Raw genomic sequence first — 19,197 nt, 5'->3', positions numbered from 1 at the left:
CACAAGCCTTCTGTGAGAGTGGTATTAGGTGCCAAGTGTATTTCTGATTATTATGGTGGAAGTGCATGCACAGATTTAGTTCTTTCCCTTCTTTTTGAGGGCAGATGTTTTGGGAACTGAAAATCGGGTGTGTTTGAACTCTAATCCCAGCCCTCCCTCCTACTGCCTATTTCCTGGCCTCAGATGCTCACTTAACCTTTCTCCTTTCCTTGGTTTCTTCCACTTCAGCACAGGGGTATGCAAGTTTCAGTACTTCTCAGGGGGATTTCATCATTCGTTAAAAAAATTCAGCACTTTGAAGACATAAAATATGCATGTAGGAAATGCTAAATATTTTTACAGTGGTGCAAGGAAAAGGTTGGTTTCTGAATTTGAATTCATTACCTTCTGTAAAATTAATGTTCCTTTTGTATGGCATATCAGTGCCTTTGCCATTCAAACATTAATGAGTGCAGAACTGAGTAATGAGTTTTGCATGGCTGTACTTCCCACTGGCCATTCGTACATTCAAGAGACATTCTCATTTGCTGCTGGTCCTCTTTTAATAAATCAAGTTACCTGTACTTAAAGGCAATTTAGCTTAATCCTACATCCTCCAAACCATTAGTCCTGGAGGTAAGAAGCAGAGACCTGGACCCAGAACTCGTCTCTTGCAGGTGAGTGCTTCAAACATCTGCTTTTATGCACTCTTCTTTCTCCAAGGACCTAAAAATAAGAAGGACTTCCCTTCATTTATAGAAGGGGTTGAAGACAGCCTTTCTTCTGCTGCTTTAAGCCAGGGAGGAGGAAAGTGAAATATGCAGGTGTGATTTCCCTTGGCCAGAGCCAGGCATCAGATTCAGAGCTCCCAGCTCTAGGAGTGAGTGCACCAACCCACGAGGTTCTCTTTGGGATGGGCGGAACAGGGTGGACAGCACAGCGTGTGTAAGAAAGGATTAATTCCTTGCCTTTTTTAAAGTGTGGCAGCTTACAGCTTGCATATGTACTTACTGCAGCATCACGTTACCTATTCCTGAGTTAGCACCAAGGCAGCTGTAGCTGTATCCTGTGTTTATTTATACCAGCCACTGGCAGGAGGCACCAGGCACTGCTGCCTCAGGGCAGGTCCTCAGGAGGTGCAGAACTGGAGGACAACCTCAAGGTAGTGAGAACCGACTGTACAATACAACATCACAGCAACCCTTTGCCAGCACCCTCAGTGCTGGAGCGAAATGAAATGTCTTAGTTTGCAGTGCCATGCTGATTTCCTTACCCCTTTCAGGACCTCAGCAAGTGCATCCGAACAGCACTGAAGGATGTTTTTTTGACTGCCAGATGCTTGGGGATGCTGCACCTGGCATGGAAATGCCTTCATTTTTACACTCCTCTTGAAAAGCTGAGACATAGCCTCTGATAGGAATCACAGTGATGGGCATGGCTGAAGCATCCAGCAGTAAGCCGACATGCTTGACACACAGAGGGGAAAAAAGATAACTAGTGCCAAGTGGTGAAATATCTTAATAGCGTGCAGCAGGAGTAGCTGGAGGGGTGGGTGCTGCTGGCCCTGCTCTGAAAGCATGTGTGCATAGCAGGGAGGGGCCTGACTGCAGTGTAGCAGGTTGCAGAGGGTGAGGCAGAGGACGGTAAACTAAAGCCAAAGTTTTAATTAACTAATGCTGTTAAAACATAGAGCCTTGCACATCACTAAGCAAAAGCAAATTAGTTCAAAAACAAGATAGAGAAGAAGAAATTAACCGGATATGGGAAAATTTAAAAATTACTGAAGCTGGGGGAAAGGATGTGTGTGCACGCACTTCAAATCATGAAATAAGGGATGATAACAACATTAGGCAGCCACCAGGCTGTCTGGCAGTTCAGTCATCTGTCCAAAGGGTGCCAGCCTGCCCAGCGTTGACCAGAGCTGGTGGCCCAGTCTGTCTCCAGCCAGGCAGCCAGATTTCAGGCTGCTGAAGGTAAGAGCAAGAGCCCTATTTCTGAGTGGAGTTGCACTTTCAAGGATTATCTGTTCTGAGCACTGATGCTGAATTCATGCTGCTGCCAAGGACCAGCAATGCACACTCTGCTGCTGTTAAATTACTGATATATTAATTGCTATCTATTCTGGATGCTGCAGTTGCATTTTTCGTGTGTTTCTAGTGCCTTTTTTTTGCTGCCTGCCTGAGATGCTGTGGGCAGCTCCTACATGTAATGCTTTGTTTTAGTTGCCTGGCTACTGTGAAATGTTTTCTTAGCTTTTGCTAAGGTGCCACAGATGCTTTCTTGATGAATGTCCAAACAAGGAAATATGTATCAGATGCTGGTGAACACTGCACTTGTCTAGCTCTGTTGCTTTTGCTAGGGATGCTATGGTATGCTTACTTTGCTTGGCCTACTACACGTTATCTATAAAACAGCATAGAAGGTGGAAAGAAAACTTTTAATTGCAAAGTGGAGCCATAGTCAACACCAAAGGTAATATTGTCTCTATCGTTGTATGCAAAGGAACTGTTGTTGGAAGGAGATGATGGCCGACTGCTTCATTCCATTGCAATGCATTCTTTTCTGGTAACTGTTAGAAAGAAAACTAATCTTTCCTGTTGACTGTATTGCAGTGTCTTTCCCTTCCTCTATTCTTGTGAAAGTCTCCAGCAGAGTGAGATTCAAATCTCAAAGCTTAATTAGGGGTGTTGACTTCAAACTTCTTCCCTGCCGAAAGCTGAAAGTAACTGATATTTCTTCTACTCTCTGCGTTTTCTGCTTGTGCCTGTGTAACTCTATCTCTTTACGTCTCCAGCACTTGTGACTAAGTTGTTTTCTTGTACTCACAGTTTGAAGCCTCTTCTAGCATCACTGGATAAGCTATGTTTCCTTCCAGTCGGTCCAAAAATATTTTGTCAGCAAATAAATAAAGAATTACTTTTAACAGCTCTTTTACTTCCTTCTTTAATGTTATTGCAAGCCTTTTCTTAATTATTCTTGCCTTTTGGCAGTTGCGGTGCATTAATATTTACAAGATGAGATGTAGTTTTCTGTTTATATTAGCAGTCCTCTGTCTGTGAGATCTGGACCAACCAGAATGCAGGATATCCTTTCTCATCGATTCATCAGGTTCATAATGTAAGATACAGTGATAAATGGCTATGTTGTCATTCTATGGATGTACAGTCTGTCGCCATGCTGTTCTCTTCGGGTGTCATGTTGTTGGAATTACAAAAAAAAGTCTGTAACCTGTCCACCCTCCTTTGGGACTCTGTGTGCGCACATCATGTACCGTGCCGTGTGGTCAGCTTATGTTGGCTGTATGATGCACATACAGGATGTGGGGGTGCCAGCAGCAGTCTTGCTCAGTGGGAGCTTTGATTTCTGTTCCTGGTGTTGTTGTTTGCTCACTTCTTCAAAGCATGAAACAGTGTAAACAGCGCGGTTTGCACAGTTTCAGTCCCACAATGTGTTGTGCTGCCCTTTCTGTCTTAATCTATAGGCTTTGCCCAGCTGAGGAATGTGCTGTGTTTGCAAAGGCAGTAAGGCACTTTTTGGAAATCAGAGGTAGCATCGGCAGTGCTCTGAATTTTCATAACTTCTGTGACAAAGCCTCATGTGCCATGCAAGGGAAAGCAGAGCTGGTTATATCTGTACTGCAGTGTGGTGAGCGCAAGAGTCAGGTGTTCAAACTTCGCCAAGCACAGCTGTTCTGAGGATCATAGTCTCACAGAATGGCTTAGATTGGAAAGGACCTTAAATATCACCTAGTTCCAACCCTCTGCTGTGGGCAGGGCTGCCGCCCATCAGATCAGGCTGCCCAGGGCCCCATCCAACCTGGTCTTGAATGCCTCCAGCGATGGGGCACCCACAGCTCTCTGAGCAGCCTGTGCCTCACCGCCCTCTGTAAAGGGGGGAAAAGAATTTCTTCCTAACATCTAACTTAAATCTCCTCTGTTTCAGTTTAAAGTCATTCCCCCTTGTCCTTTCACTATTAGACTGTGTAAAAAGTCAGTCCCCCTCCTGCTTGTAAGCTCCCTTCATGTCCTGGTAGGCTACAGTGAGGTCTCCTGAGAGGAAGGAGGACTTGTAGGTGTCTCCCTGTTTCTGTTGTAAAACTGCCTTCTCTCAGTATTTCTGGCAGGGAGCAGCCATTTTGGCTACTGAGCTTTAGTCTTTGAAAACATAAGTAAACCATGAGCCCATTTCCATAATTTCAAAAAATAAAGATAAAAGCAACTAAGAGAATAGTAAGGAAATAATTAGGATTTGGCTGGCCTGCAGAACATTTAAAATTCTTACAGAACAAAAATTATTAATTTTTCAGTAAAAAGCAGTGTATCTGTGTGCTCCAATTTGCTGTTGTCATGGTAACTGATGCATGTTCCCATAACTAGTCATGAGGCCTCAACAGGTGAAGAGTTACAAGATGTAGGCCTTGATAAAAATGAATATGTTCGTGCCACTCAAAAACAGGCCTATTTTTCCAGAGCAGGGATGTTTTTTAACTCATTGTTTTAATACAAAGATGAGGCAGGAGTTGGATTTTATAGAACTTATAGTGAAATGTGACTACCTCTGATCCGGATGCCTTATGCAAGTCAAATATGGTTCTTAGGAAATGAGATGAACTAGAATAACCTGTGCCACAATTGTAAAAATGACCTAATAGTAGTAATCTACTTCCACAGTTCATTTGACATCAAATATCTGACCCTTCCTAGAGCCCTGAGAAGTGCACATTCACCCACTTTCAGGGTTATAAAGCACTGCAAGGGCATGAGAGATTGGTCTTCAAGTCGGTAACCTTTATAGTTAAAATTTGTCACTGTAAAAGCATTGGAACTCATCCATTCTGGCACCTTGTTCGAAACAGCTTTGAGATGTAAATTCTTTATCTGCAAAACATGGAACAAAACATCTTTTTTTTCAAGGTGACTGAGGCCAGCAAGAGGAAAGGCACTGGCTAGAGACATGGGGAGGCAGGAACACCAGAGCGCAGAGAGCACAGCAAAAACCACGTGAGAAATTGCACAGCTGTCTGATGAGCTGTGAAGTGAGATGAGGAATAAATTATCTCCTGCCTTTCTACTTCTTCAGATAGATTTTAAAAAGTCTCCATACCTCTATTGTCTCGTAAAAAATACATAGGCTTAAACATTTGATTATTTCTTATAATTGCAAACTAAGTATTCAAACAAGACAATCCATATCCTATGATAAGTATTTTTAAAAACTAGATTAAATATCATAATTGGTCCTGCAAAGCCATTTACAAATGTTTCCACAGTGCTTGAAAATGTTCAGGTGCTTATTAAAGGACTGAATCTCGGTGCATCAACCATGAGCTGTTCGACATCAGCTCCTCAGATTTACAACTAGTTGTAACTGATATTTTTCTGCCCCTGGACTTCGTCTCAGCTCTTCTTTAGGTCAAAGATGTTCTTGCACCTTTGTATTTTAACTGGTGTTAATTGCCATCATGACACAATCATAATCATCCTAAATCTCAGAATTTTTGTATCTGACTGCAGTGAGTCAGCTGAAGAACTTCTTTTTTCTGTAGACATCTTTGTTTTTTAAGCCCAGATCAGATTTCTGAAAAGTATTTCAGCTGCCTTAATGCTGTTTAAATGTTTTTCTTCCCCTTCAATTTTTTTTTTAAAGGAAATCAGATGGGAAATATCAAATAGGAATTACACTTCTAAACATATTTGGCTTTGGAGAGTATGCTGTTGTAACTCAAACTAAGAGCAGAATACAGGCAACAATACAGTTTAAAAACCTATGAACTTTGGTAATAAACAAATAAAGGGAAATGAGACCAGAAACCACTTCTACTGAATATAAAAACATATTTTATGTAGTTACAAAAGAAATTTTTCTGACTTTGTGTGACTTTTCATCCTACTACGTCTCTTTCAGCTATCTTAATAACCTATACCTATGATATTTATGCAGCTGTCCTTAGTAGCTGCTCCATCTGCAAGCCGTACAGGAGTACACAAAAGGTCTTCAGCTGCAGATGTCTGTCAGGAGCAGCGGAAATTCCCTCTTTGCCTTCCCTTAATCTCAGCGATATTGTGCATTTAGATCATCCTGGAGACACATATGGCAATTGTACCGATTCTGTTTTGTCTAGTTTAAAAGGAGGAGATGCTTGGATGACTGTATGTATTTATAGAGTAGTTAATGGATACAAATGTACAGTCTCCTCATAGGCCCTCTCCAAGTGTGTCATACACTAGTGTTATCAGCCTGATTGAGGATTATTTCTTGTTTCCTCATGATTATTGCTTCCTAGCTGCTTTATTAAACTGAACCAATATGAGAGGGAGTCAGTTTCTCTTGTCACCACTCTTCATCTATAAAGAATGCAGTTCTCCATGCATTCACTCCCTTTTGTGTGAAAGATATTAAAACTGTAAAATGATGTATTCATTTTACTCCTTACATACCCTTCTTAATTTTCCAGGAGCATCCATTTTCTGTACATGAGGGCAGGCACACACAGTCCAGCACAATAAAAGGATTTGGAGCAGTACCTTATGTCCCTTATTCTGTAGAAATCCTGCTCCTCCCTGATTGCCATCCCTGGGCTTCCTCAGTGGAACTACAGATGGTCAAAAGATGTACTTGTACAGTTTCTCTGTCCTGAGTTTACTCCTGTTCCATTGTGATAACCTTTTGCTAATTGGTTAGAATATACTTCCTGAGATCTGTTTCCTTACACAAAACATGCAGGAATATATCTTTATAGGGGAAAAAAAAAACTGGATTGTTTCAAGTGTTCCCTTAGTTAGGCCTTGAACACTTCACAACAGACAGCTGAGCATGCTGTGGGAAGTTGTGATGGGTGCAGACTACCTTCTCTAGTAGCCAAATGCAAAATCCACTAACAAGGGTGCAGGCCTTTACCCCTTGTAGTATGTTTTAAACTGTATTTTATTAGGAGAACTGCTTCTTAAAGAAATCAAATTCTCAATTCAGATTAAATATGACAAAGGGTTTTATAATTTAGTGGTCAGAAGGATTCATTTCTATGGATGCAGAATGCCAAAATTGGAGCAATTACTACTGCTTCCCTTTTGAGGTTCAAGTAATAGCCCATATCAAATAGACAACTTAACTAGGCAAAAAAAGAAATTGTAATGCTGTATAATTTGTAGATATACTAATAGTGTCAATGTCAAGTAAGTTTGGCTTGTTTTATGATGTTCACTTGCTTGAAGTTACCATATTGGCAGGGTAATGTTGATGTTTCCAGATTTATCTCTTGCTTTTCATTGCAGAGTTGTGCAAATGTGTGTCATTTCATTATTTTGTGACACATGAAAATGATGTACTTGTTTTGTTTACTCTGTCCTGATTTAATTAGTAGGATGTGATGGTTTGCCAGACTTCTGAATGTCTTAACATTTTTTTTCATGTGTTTTGATGCTTGAACTTCTTGATTTAAAAGTCTTAACTTTTAGCCATATTCTGTGTGAAATGATGATGATGATGTCAGTTTCAACACGCATTTTAACAATATTACATGAACAGAAAATATACAGATATATGTGCAGGTTAAGAAAGAAGTAGGATAATCCAAGTTGAAATAATCATCTAGAAGAAGGTAAAATAGTTAGAGAGAGAAGAAAGGGAGGAAGAAGGATCAGGTGCACAAAAGATAGAGGGAGGAGCAGAAGGGAGTTCTGAGACAGACCAGACCAGGCAAGATAGGGAGGAGGGGGGCTGGTGGTAGAGGTAAGAGGTGTTGGGAAGAGGGGGAAGCCCACATCTATGGGGTCAGAGATGGAAGTAGCCTCAAAGAGTTCAAGGAGCTGTGGGGATTGCTGTCCAGCTGCCTGAGTTGGATCTTTTTTGGAAGGAAGAGTGCCCTAGAAAAGGTTTTGGAAACAAACTACAGTCCTACCCAGCTCCAGGAAGATAATCACATACCTCAATGAGAGTGATGCATGTGAAAGGGCAGTGTTGGTAACTCTACAATGAGACATCAAGAGAAGGTGATCAAAGAAAATATTCATAAGCAGATTAAAGAATGGCTCGTGTCTGAGGAGTATATAGTACACCTTCAGATGAAAGAAAAGTCACTTCTTTAGCCATTTAGGAGAGTTAGTTATCAGTTATATATGCTGGATAATGGAAGAATTTTTCTTGTAAAACACAGAGCAGAATTTATGAATGGCACTTTTGTGCACCTAACTATTTTTTCAAGTGCTCTCATCCTCATGCATATTTTGTAAACAGTTATTTTTGAGAAAGATTTTATTCTAAAGGTAAATAGATCTAATTAAATGATCATTAAGCACCACAGTAGGTGAGTTTGGATTATAAATTAAATTATGAAAAATGCTGTAACTAAAATAAGTAAATGCAACTTCTACATGGCTCTATATGAAGAAAATACATTAGTGTTAATTGATCACAACAGTGGAAGTCTACTTTGTAGGAAGTTTAACTGCAACTTTTTTTTATATCTTGAACAACTGTGATTTTCAGACGGGAGACTGGGGAGAGCCTTCAATTACCTTGCGACCTCCAAATGAAGCCACAGCATCAACACCTGTACAATATTGGCAACATCATCCAGAGAAACTCATCTTCCAGTCATGTGATTATAAAGCATTTGTAAGTGTTTATAAATTCAGTGGTTTGATTTGGAGTAAATCTTAGATTTCGATAACGTTTTTTTTATGTATAATATTTTCAGTCACCTTTAATGAGACAAAATACTTCCTCTGAAATATTGTAATTATAGTAAATAAGAAACAAGCATGCACAGTACTTTTTGCTATGAATTTGGTAATATATATGGCAGCCCGTGTAGCAAGTGATAGAGAAATGACACTATCAATAAGTGGCTAAGTGTTGTAGAAGTGACAGTAAGACCAAACACCCCTACTCCCTTCACAAATGCCTGTCCAGTGTTTATATGACAAACAGTAGAACAACATAATATTGGAATCCTTATATCTACCTTAATGTTCAGTGCACGTTGTTTAAAATAACTACTGCCTTGCCTGAATTTTATACACTTATTTTTGGGAATTGGAGCTGGGGAAAATGGAGGTCACGGTCGTTGAAGCAGCGATTTCAATCCATGGGATGAGAGCACATTCAAACCTCATTTAAATTGATGATGGCTTGAAGTACCAGTAGCACTCAGTTCCTTCAGGGCAGGGTGTATTTATTTTTATGTCCCAGTAGATGTAACTCATTCCCACTTCCCATCTCTGGAGAAACAGAGCTTCTCTTCACAGCTAAAGATGATTAGTATTCTCTGGCTGTTATGCATGCTTGTGAAAAAGGGAAAGGTCTTCTGAAGTACAAAAAAGATGCATCAGGAGATATTTAGTTTAATGAAGAGCATGTTTCCAAAACCTTGAGTTTGCTGTGTCAATGGGGTGGAGCTCATGCTTCTGCGAATCTCAAGAGGTGCCTCAGCCAATCTATTTAAACTCTTATGTTTCTCCTTTTGGCTTTGCTGAAAGGCACCAGTAAAGTTGCTGAAGAGGAGCTTCCATTCACTTGTGATCTACAACATTGCATTCCCTTAAGAGGTGGGCATCTAATGAAGTAAGCCGACATTTCAAAAAGGAGAAGGCCTCAATAGTTTTAGTGCTTTTAGCATAGTAGTTAGGAGTTAACCATTTGTCCTGGATACAGGTTTTAAATCCTCTTCACCTGAAGGGACTTGAATCTTGAGTTCTTTTTAGAATAATGCTCTCTTTCCAAACACTAGGGCATTTCTGGGCAGAGCTGGGGCTACTGAAACTGTTTTAAAGTGTATCCAGAAAGACAGAAATTAGGGACTAAGTAAACATGAGTGAGACACAGCCTGGATCCCACTGGGAGGGGGCAGAAGGGGTGTTACAGACTATCTAAAGCACACCTGTATCTTCCATTTGACCTTCATGGGGCAGAAATTGCCACCAATGCAGTAACTGTCCATGGTCAGTATCTGGAACCTCCTACCTTCCCCAGCAAGTCTCTTAGGCTTGCTCTCTTCCTGTGCTGCACTTCAAATTGAAAAGGAAGCTTAGTGACTTCTAGATTTCTTAAATATTTTTCATAGTTATTGAATAAGTTTATCTGAAGAGTGCCTCTTATCTCATTACTTCATCCAATAAATTCATGGATGTAATCTTTGCACTAGGTTGAAAGGCATATGAGTCACTGAAGAAAGGAAGTTGAGAAGTACTCTCAAAATATCCAACATAGTGGTGATGAAGGAGACATCTTTCTTTTCTAAGGACCATGCATCAATGCACCATCTCAGCTCCCCCAGCTGTAATGACCTGAGCTTTATAGAGTAAAACCCTGCGTTGGAAGTTAGTAATGGTGGCAGCTTTCATTGTATGTCACATCACTCAGTTGAGCTGACATCCTCTACATTGCTCCCACGTGCTCTGTGTCTTTGAGAAGGAACATTTCTGAAAGGAAAGCAAAATTCCCTCACAGAATTTCAGATTCTTCTGACAATTAAATTATGCGGTACCTTTGTGATTTGTTTGTCTGTTCTTCAGTCCACTCTGGGAAGCACTTTCGAATGCCTGCAGCTGAAGATTTTTGCCATTGTACAGATGGGATCAGAGCTGCCCAGCTCTTCTCTTCCTTCCTCTTGTTATGCCATGAGCTCAAGAGCACTGTTTTGTTTTTTTTTCCCTGCCTGCCCAACCAGTAGCTTTCAAGTTTTTCAAGCAATTCCAAATTGTTGTGCCATAGCATATCAAAAAATAAATTTGAAAAATTGAATTGAATTCTTCAAAGAAAAGGCCAAGGATTCCAAAGGTCAGACAGCAAAGGACCCAGAGAAAGATACATTTCAACTTAGTAGGCTTTTGTTTGAATTTCTAATTTCTGAACTTGTTTTAAATCAGTCACTCATCTGTGATATCAAGCCATCCCATCAAATTAATGCCCAAAGCCCTGTTCATGTCACCATCAAGGCCCCAGCTGGACACACAGCTGCTAGGCTTACAAACCTTTCACATCTGCAGTCCTTTAGGAATGTCCTTTATTTGTTTCTTTCTCCCTGTCCTTATCTAGTAGCAGGGATGTTGCTCACCCTTCTGGTTATAATGCCCTGTAAAGTGTTGTTCACTAATCACCATCTTGGCTACTGTCTACATTGAAATATTAACACATTTTCTTGTAGGTCAGAGATTGCTACAGTGTACAGTGTTAACTGAAGGCTTTAAAGAAAGTATCTCAGTCTAGGTCAAGAGACCAGAGAGTCAAACCAGTAGACTTTCTATTCTGTTCCAAATAGCTTTCAGCTGTAACAAGTTATTTTTGATCAGTTTTTGTTTAACATGCAGCTGGTTCACTCTCTGGTTTGGTTCGTTTATAGACTCGTAGAAGCATTTAGATTAGAAAAGACCCCCTCGAGATCATCAAGTCTAACAGTCAACCTGAACTACCGGGTCCCATCATTAAACCATGTCCCATGCTGCCTATTAACTTAAACAGCCTTAGGGTATTTCCAGGGGAAATCAATGTGACTGAATGAAGTGGGCCTGGCAGCAGTGCTGAGCTGCAGCATCCTCTGGGAGGAGGCTCCTGCCTTTGATACTTGCTCTCTTCCTGGAGCTCACCTATCCCATTCTCACCAGAAGTGTGACATCTTCGGCTCCTGTGTTGCTTACTTAGGATGGAAGACTTGAGAGAAGCAATGGCATTGCAGTTCAGTGGGAATACAAAGAGACATCTGTGTGCCTGGGAAGGAGAAGACAAACCTACTGTCACAGAACCAAAGAATCACAGAATCCTTAGAGTTGGAAGGGACCATTAAAAGGTCATCTAGTCCAACTCCCCTCCAATAAACAGGGACATCCACAGCTAGATCAGGTTGCCCAGGGCCTGATCCAGCCTCGCCTTGAAAGTCTCCATGGACGAAACATCCACCATGTTTCTGGGCAACCTGTTCCAGTGCCTCACCACCCTCACTGTAAAAGACTTTTTTCCTTATATCCAACCTAAATCTACCCTCTTTAAAGCTTGAAACCATTTCCCCTTGTTCTGTCACAACAGACCCTGCTAAAGAGTCTGTTCCCTTCTTTTCTGAAGCTCCCCTTTAGATACTGAGAGGCTGCTCTCAAATCTCCCCGAAGCTTTCTCTTCTCCAGGCTGAACAGGCCCAGCTCTCTCAGCTTGTCCTTGTATTGGAGGTGTTCCATCCCTCAAGTTATTTTTGTGGCCCTTCTCTGGACATGCTCCAGCAGGTCCATGTCTCTCCTGTACTGAGGACTCCTCCTCTGTACAGAATACTCCAGGTGAGGCCTCACCAGCACAGAGTAGAGGGGCAGGATCACCTCCCTCGACCTGCTGGCCATGCTTCTTTTGATGCAGCCCAGGATATGGTTGGCTTTCTGGGCTGCAAGGGCACATTGCTGGCTCATGTCCAGCTTGCTGTCCACCAGTACCCCCAGGTCTTTTTGACTGGGCTGCGCTCAATCCTTTCATCTCCCAGCTTGTATTGGTAGTGGGTGTTACCTTGACCAAGGTGCAAGATTCTGCACTTGGATTTGTTGAACCTCATGAGGTTCACCTGGTTCCATCACTCAAGCCTCTCTAGGTCCCTCTGGATGGCATCCCGTTCCTCTGGTTTGTTGACTGCACCTCACAGCTTGGTGTCATCAGCAAACTTGCGGAGGGTGCCCTTGACCCCACTGTCAGTGCCACTGATTAAGACATTAAAAGAGTATCAGTCCCAGCACTGACCCCTGTGGGACACCACTCATCACTGATCTCCATCCAGACATTGAGCCATTGACCACTATTCTCTGGACTCGATTCTGCAGCCAGTTCTTCATCCATTGAACATTCCACCCATCAAATCCATATCTTTCCAATTTATAGAGAAGGATGTTGTGGGGTACGATGTAAAAAGGCCTTACTGAAGTTGAGATAGATGGCATCAGTGGCTCTTCCCTTGTCCGTTGATGCAGTGACACCATCATAAAAGGCCACTACGTTGGTCAAGCAGGATTTGCCCTTGGTGAAGCCATGCTGATTTTCCCATATCACTTTCCTGTCTTCCATGTGCCTTAGCATAGATACTAGGAGGATCTGCTCCATGATCTTCCCAACACAGAGGTGAGACTGACAGGTCAGTAGTTCCTGGGGTCATCCTTTTTACCCTTCTTAAAAATGGATGTATTGTTGCTTTTTTTTCCAGTCACCAGACACTTCACCTGACTGCCATGACTTTTCAAATATCATTGAGAGTGGCTTGGCAACTACATCAGTTAATCCCTCAGGACTCTGGGATGCAGCTCATTGGGACCCCTAGACTTGTGGATGTTCAGGTTCCTCAGGTGGTCACAAACCTGACCTTCACTTGCAGTGGGAGGGACGTTGCTTCCCCTATCCCCTACTAACAAACCAAACATTTGATGGTTGTGTGACAGGCAGTTATCAGAGAAGACAGAGGCATAAAATTTATTAAGTACCTCAGCCTTCTCCTTGTCTGTTGTTACCAGCTTGCCTGTGTCACTCACCAGGGAGGGGTACACCCTCCCAGACTTCCTTTTTCTGGTTGAAGTACCTGTAGAAGCCTTTCTTGTTCTTTTTGGCATCCCTTGCCAAGTTTAGTTCAAACTGGGCCTTGGCTTTCCCGATGCCATCCCTACACAGCCTAGCAGCTTCCTTGTACTCTTCCCACAGTTCCTGTCCCTGTTTCCACTGCTTGTGCATTTTCTTCTTGCTCTTCAGTTTGACAGGTCCCAGTTTAGCTATACCAGTCTCCTGCCTTCCTTTCCTGTCTTGCTGTCCTCTTCCTCTATCATTAATTAAGCCAAACCTACATGTGAAATATAGAATTACAGAATCATCCATTGTTCACAGACGTATACAAACATATGCACATCAGTAAATGTGCACATCTATAGTGTATATAGGAGAAATGCAGCCTGTTGCCCTCGCACAACCCTGTTAATAGTAATGAGACCACTCTCCACCAGCTGGCAGGGAGGATATAGCTATCTCCATGCCCAGGGGAGCAGTACTGAGTTCCTGGAACAATAGCTCCAGAGGAGCAGAGCCTGCTGCCAGGGTGCGGAAGCTGCCCACGCCAGCATGTCACATCATGAGGAAGAGGAGTTAGGAAAGGGGACTTGTCAGAGAGGCACAGCCTTGCATGCATTGGGATGGTGGCTTCCAGAAAGCTGAGTCAGGGTCCAGCCAGCACTCTGTGATGCCTCTCACTCTACCCCATTCACATTCAATAACAGCTTTGAAATAATAGTCCAAGGTCAGCCTTTTCTTCAGAAGAGATAATTGCTTAGGCTAGTTTTCATCTCAGATCTGTTTTCTGTTTGCTGACATCAAACTCTGTTTGCACGTAAAGTAGTTACAGATTGAGTACATAAGAGGTTAGCATCCCTGCTGCCCTTCACATCCACATGATTGTACACAGAACGATACACGTTTGGCAGATGGCAGCAAAAAGAATGCAGATTCTCCGTTTTATAATCAAATGGCGTTTTTTAGATGGAACCTGTAGTGTTTGATTGTTGCTCGAGTGACTGAGGTGATAAGCTAGAATATTTCAGGTACTGTTTCCAAGGATTTTGGCTGATTTGATACTGCTGATGCTGTGCATTCCTGTTTCATAGGTTGATTAGCATCATTTTAAGTGATCTGTCAGAGAACTGCAGAGTAAAACCACACAACATTGAACTGTCTGGTACCACTGTGGTTTTTGAGACACTTTTAATGTATTTCTGCTTATGTTTGCCTGTTCTAAAATTTTAGCTGTGTGAAGTTTAATGGATTTTTATTTTAGTATTTAGGTTCTATGCTGGTAAAAGAGTTAAGAGGCACAGAGTCAACACAGGATGCATGTGCAAAGATGAGGGTAAGTTATTGAATCTACTTGCTTCTTTAATCCTTATAGTATTAAATCCTGTTAGCTACTGATTCCTTGTATGTTAGCCTTTTTTGTTCTCACAATATTCTGTTATGCATTTGTTTTCCTCTGCCATTGGCATTCAGTAGGAAGCCTGTTGGAGTAATACCAAAATTTGAAGGTAGATTTAATTTTGCATGTGATATAAGAAAAGTAAATGCATGCATTACATCCTGTATTTTCTCTTGAATCTTTGAGACTGTTTCGGAGTACCTGTCACACATTTTAAACGTGCCTAAAAAACAGAACTGATTTATAGCTCGTAAATGATAATACAGATTGAATTTACTACATAAAATATGTGCTAGTAAGTATATTAACTTGTTTCCAAAGTCATTGTTTTTTTACATTATATGGTGTGATGTCTACAGCATACAGATGCCTCTGCCCACATTAGTATTCTCATGTATTATGAATTGCTGTTGTTTTGACTGAAGGGTGAAAAGGGTACCAATAAAGTTTGATCCATTAGTGGAAAAGTAGTTTGGCTTCCTTCAGTCTTATAAGAATATGTTATACTGTGGCTCTTTGGCCTGATTTTGGTTTCTAGGAAATTACTATGAGGTTCAGTCTGTCTCCAACAAACATACTGCTGCCAGGAACTGAAAACAACACCACACCAACTGCATTCCCGATTGTATTTGGAGTAAAAATGATCGTAGTTATAGAGATGGCAAGCATGGCATGGTCTGGCATAATTAATTAATTGTTTGGTGGTCTACTGAAGATGTAAAATTATGTAGTTGAATGAGTGAAATCCTTTATTTTATGGATCATAAGTTTTTGATGCAAGATGCCTCTGAGCACTAGAGGTAGCATTTGGATTAATTATAAAGCTAGAAGACATGTAAAATTTATGCAATCAGACAGCCATTTTCTATTGGTTACATATCTACAGTACTCATGTAAGCTAAAGGATGACAGTAATTCATGCTTACTAGATTGCCTGAAGATCTGTTGTTTCTTAGCTAATTACATGTTAATCATTCTTTACCTGGTCTTAAACTTATCTTATTAAAACAGTAACTTGACACAGTAAAGATCTGTAGTCACATACACTTGTTCTGGGAGGTGAACTGAGTCTGCAAGTATACCAACTCAGTTTTCAAACTGTCTAACATAGCACATCAGTTTTTTAGGATGCAGATCTTAGGGCAGAATTTGACAACATAGCAGAATATGATATCTTCAGTAAGTTATGTGACTGAGCTAGGAAGCTAAACATCAAAAACGTAACTCTAAATAATTTATAGCATTTTTAGGATTTTTTTTAAATATGCTAAAAACTTGGCAAATTTAAATTATGTACCTGAAAAACTGTTTGAAAAGAAATTTAATTTAAAGGTGTTTTTGGATTTTTTTCCCCCATAAAAACGACAGAGTTAAACTAACAGTCTGTAGAGCCATACAGGGCACTTACATAAATATTATCACTGTATTATTTATGTATTTTTTTAATATTCTATTTTGAAACCATTATGCTGAGAGAATATTTTCCGATTTGAGTGATTTTTATTTTCTTTATTGCAAAGATATTTGAATGAAACAACTCTAAATCAGGATTTCATCTATCCTTTCTAGGTAGTCCTTGTTATCATGTTCCTATTCAAATCAGAAGCAAAAAACATTGACTTAATGAGAACAGGTTATTGTCTTAGAAAAAGTATACCATTGATAAAAACGTTTGTTCTTTCCAAAACTTTCTCCCTGTGGATATATTCTGTATGTTGGTGTCTCTGAACTGGGACAGCAGGTTGTGCTAGGCCATTCTGAACTTTAATGTAACGTTTGTTATCGTTAAGTACCACTGAGAATGTCATTGAAAATGTCTTCTTTCATGGTTAGTTTTTACTTTAAATGTACTGAAAGGGACATTTCGCATACTAAAAAGAAATGAAAAGCTAGATACATTATCTTACTGCTTCTCCCTAATTCTTTCCACCTGTCCAGTCCCATATGTATAACCTTATTCATCAGTAAGACTGTATGGAAGGCTATATTAATGTGATAGGGCACATTTTGAATTTTTGTATTTGTTTTATTTTTCCATTTATTTCAAAACTATAGCATGCTGAACTTTGTGCTGAAATCTGAAACAGATAGGGGAGGAATACATTACCTGAACCTTGTATCTTGTTGGGGGTCCTTCTCAAGAAATTTTTAATCTTTCTGGAGTCTGCTAGATAATGGTTTTTAAGCAGAATATATAAAACTTGTCTTGGCCATCCACCCATCCGTTGTGCTCCCCATCATTGTGCTCCAGCAGGGCAGATGATGGATTTGTTGGTGAAAAATCATGCAGATGTATTAGACAGAGTTCAACAAAAGAGTAGGGTTATATGTGCTTTTTGTTCCCATCCAAATGGCAGACCCTTGCAGCCATCCAAAATTACAGGTATTTGGCAAGAACTGTATCTATTAGAGGGATTATACTTTACTGTTTCGATCACATATTTTGCTCCAAGAATGGATTTATATTTTATGGTTTCCTATTTGTTTCCAGCTATTTTCTTTCACAGACTCTCTTTGCAGTCGACAGTACTGTCTCCTTATCTCCCTTCCTCACCTGCTGTAAACTGACCTTTGCTACTTGGAGATTAAATCTCACTGTCCTGACCAGGACAGACTTAATAATTTTATTTTGGAGATGCCTTCAAGAAATTAGGGGCTTTCATCTTTCTCAACATGGAACGGGAAATATTACAAGTTGTGTTTGCAGTCCGATTACCACCTTCGCTTCAAATCACCATAGGAACAGGAAGAGAGAATAAAATGTGTTTACATCAAAATAAAGAAAAGGAATAAAGTTTAATGGCAGCTGGGAAGAGACTTGTTTTCTGCAGTAGACTCCATCAAACATTTATGCATCTGTATTCCTTGACTCTGTAAAGGGCATGGTTTTCTGCTTACTAGCACAAGCGCGGCTGCAAGATAGACTCTTTCCTTGAGGTGATGTTAAATCACTCATGTTGGGTACACCAATTGCAAACTGAACTGATCAGGTATTTACTGCAGCAGCAGGGAACCGGGAATCTGTTCTTGGATCCTGACACCTTCCTGAACATAACGTATTTTTCTTAGAATTTTTTTAATTAGAAAAGAGGTTCCTAAATTTCAAGTCAAAGTTCTGGGGAACTAGTGATGTAATTCTATTCAAAAAGCCTGTGTTTAAAGATCTTGCTGACTTAGGACCAAAATGTCAAAGTTGGAATTGTTACGAAATCTGTTTCCCGTATCTCTGGAGAGGAAGATGAAGCAGAGCTGCCTCTTTCTCTGCTATCAGAAAAGTGAGATAGGGTCTGGGGCATTCCTTCCTTACTCCTTCCTGCATAAAGAAGTTGGATATAGACGGCAGTCTGCTTATTTCTGCTAATCCCTTTCTGCTTTTCAATCCCCTTTCTCCCCCTAGAAGAGAACCACTGCCCTTCATAGGCTTCCAGTGAAACTAGGGAGGCAAATACCACATCAGGAGCAAATACTGCATTTGAGACCTAGCGGATTCTCTGATTGCTGTGCTCTTGGGGCATGGGGCTCTCTAGCTTCACCACTGCTTTGGCAGGGCCTGCAGTGAAACAGCTGCACGTGTATCACTCAAAAGGGAAAAAAAGAAATGCTGGGTAGTCCTCAGGCCATTCAGTCCTTCTCCATATCCACATCACACCATCCCATGTTCTTCAGAGGACTGCATGTCCTTGATCTCTGACAGGAATCCAAGGTGCGGGAGGGATGCACTGCCCTGTCAGCAGCAGATGAATATGTACAGATACTGCAAAAGCAAGGAGATCTCATTCTCAAGTAGATGAGTTGCAGGTGCATCCCCTGTGCAATGTTCACATTAATGATGTAGCTTGGAGGCATCCACTAATTGTAGGGAAGTAAACAGTCTTGTACCATGGGGACTACAGATGCTATCATATTTCAAGAGGTATTACATTATGTCAGTGATGCATTTTTAAGCCTTTTGGACTGTGAGAAGTTAGTAAATATTTGTTACAAGGCAGAATGCATTTTCAAAATGAGCTTTAAAACTACTTAGTCAAAAGTGAATTTTGCCTTTTTGTTTCATCTCGTACATGGTATTGTCAATGTGATTCACTCAAAAACAAATGTTTAACAAGGCTCCGTAAGCCTTACATAAGTGACTTTCAGGTATGATAGTAGGTGGTACCAGAACGTGTTTTGAAATGTGCAGTTTGATGCCATTTGGAATTAGTAGTTGCTACCAGTATGGGAAAGTGTTCAGATTCTGTGAATGAAGTGGATTCCAGTACGTAGTTGAACAGTAACATTGCCAGCTGTAGTCTTCAGATAGCTATTAAAAA

General features: G+C 40.7%; 1 protein-coding gene across 3 annotated transcripts in view; it reads left to right on the top strand.

Annotated features, from left to right (window-relative positions):
• ANKS1B (ankyrin repeat and sterile alpha motif domain containing 1B) overlaps positions 1 to 19,197 on the top strand; it is a 433,433-nt gene that overhangs the window by 393,216 nt on the left and 21,020 nt on the right. For 2 of the 3 annotated variants that reach the window (XM_021408341.1, XM_021408490.1), the window contains 3 exons: positions 3,022 to 3,096; positions 8,464 to 8,592; positions 14,753 to 14,824. In XM_021408341.1, the coding sequence (XP_021264016.1) occupies positions 3,022 to 3,096; positions 8,464 to 8,592; positions 14,753 to 14,824 (276 nt within the window). The remainder of the gene's footprint in view (positions 1 to 3,021; positions 3,097 to 8,463; positions 8,593 to 14,752; positions 14,825 to 19,197) is intronic. The other variant, XM_021408420.1, reaches the window with a different exon arrangement.

This window comes from Numida meleagris, chromosome 1 (assembly GCF_002078875.1).
Source record: "Numida meleagris isolate 19003 breed g44 Domestic line chromosome 1, NumMel1.0, whole genome shotgun sequence".
NCBI lineage: Eukaryota > Metazoa > Chordata > Aves > Galliformes > Numididae > Numida > Numida meleagris.
The sequence above is the reverse complement of the archived record's forward strand: the minus strand, read 5'-3'. Positions and strand labels throughout refer to the sequence as shown.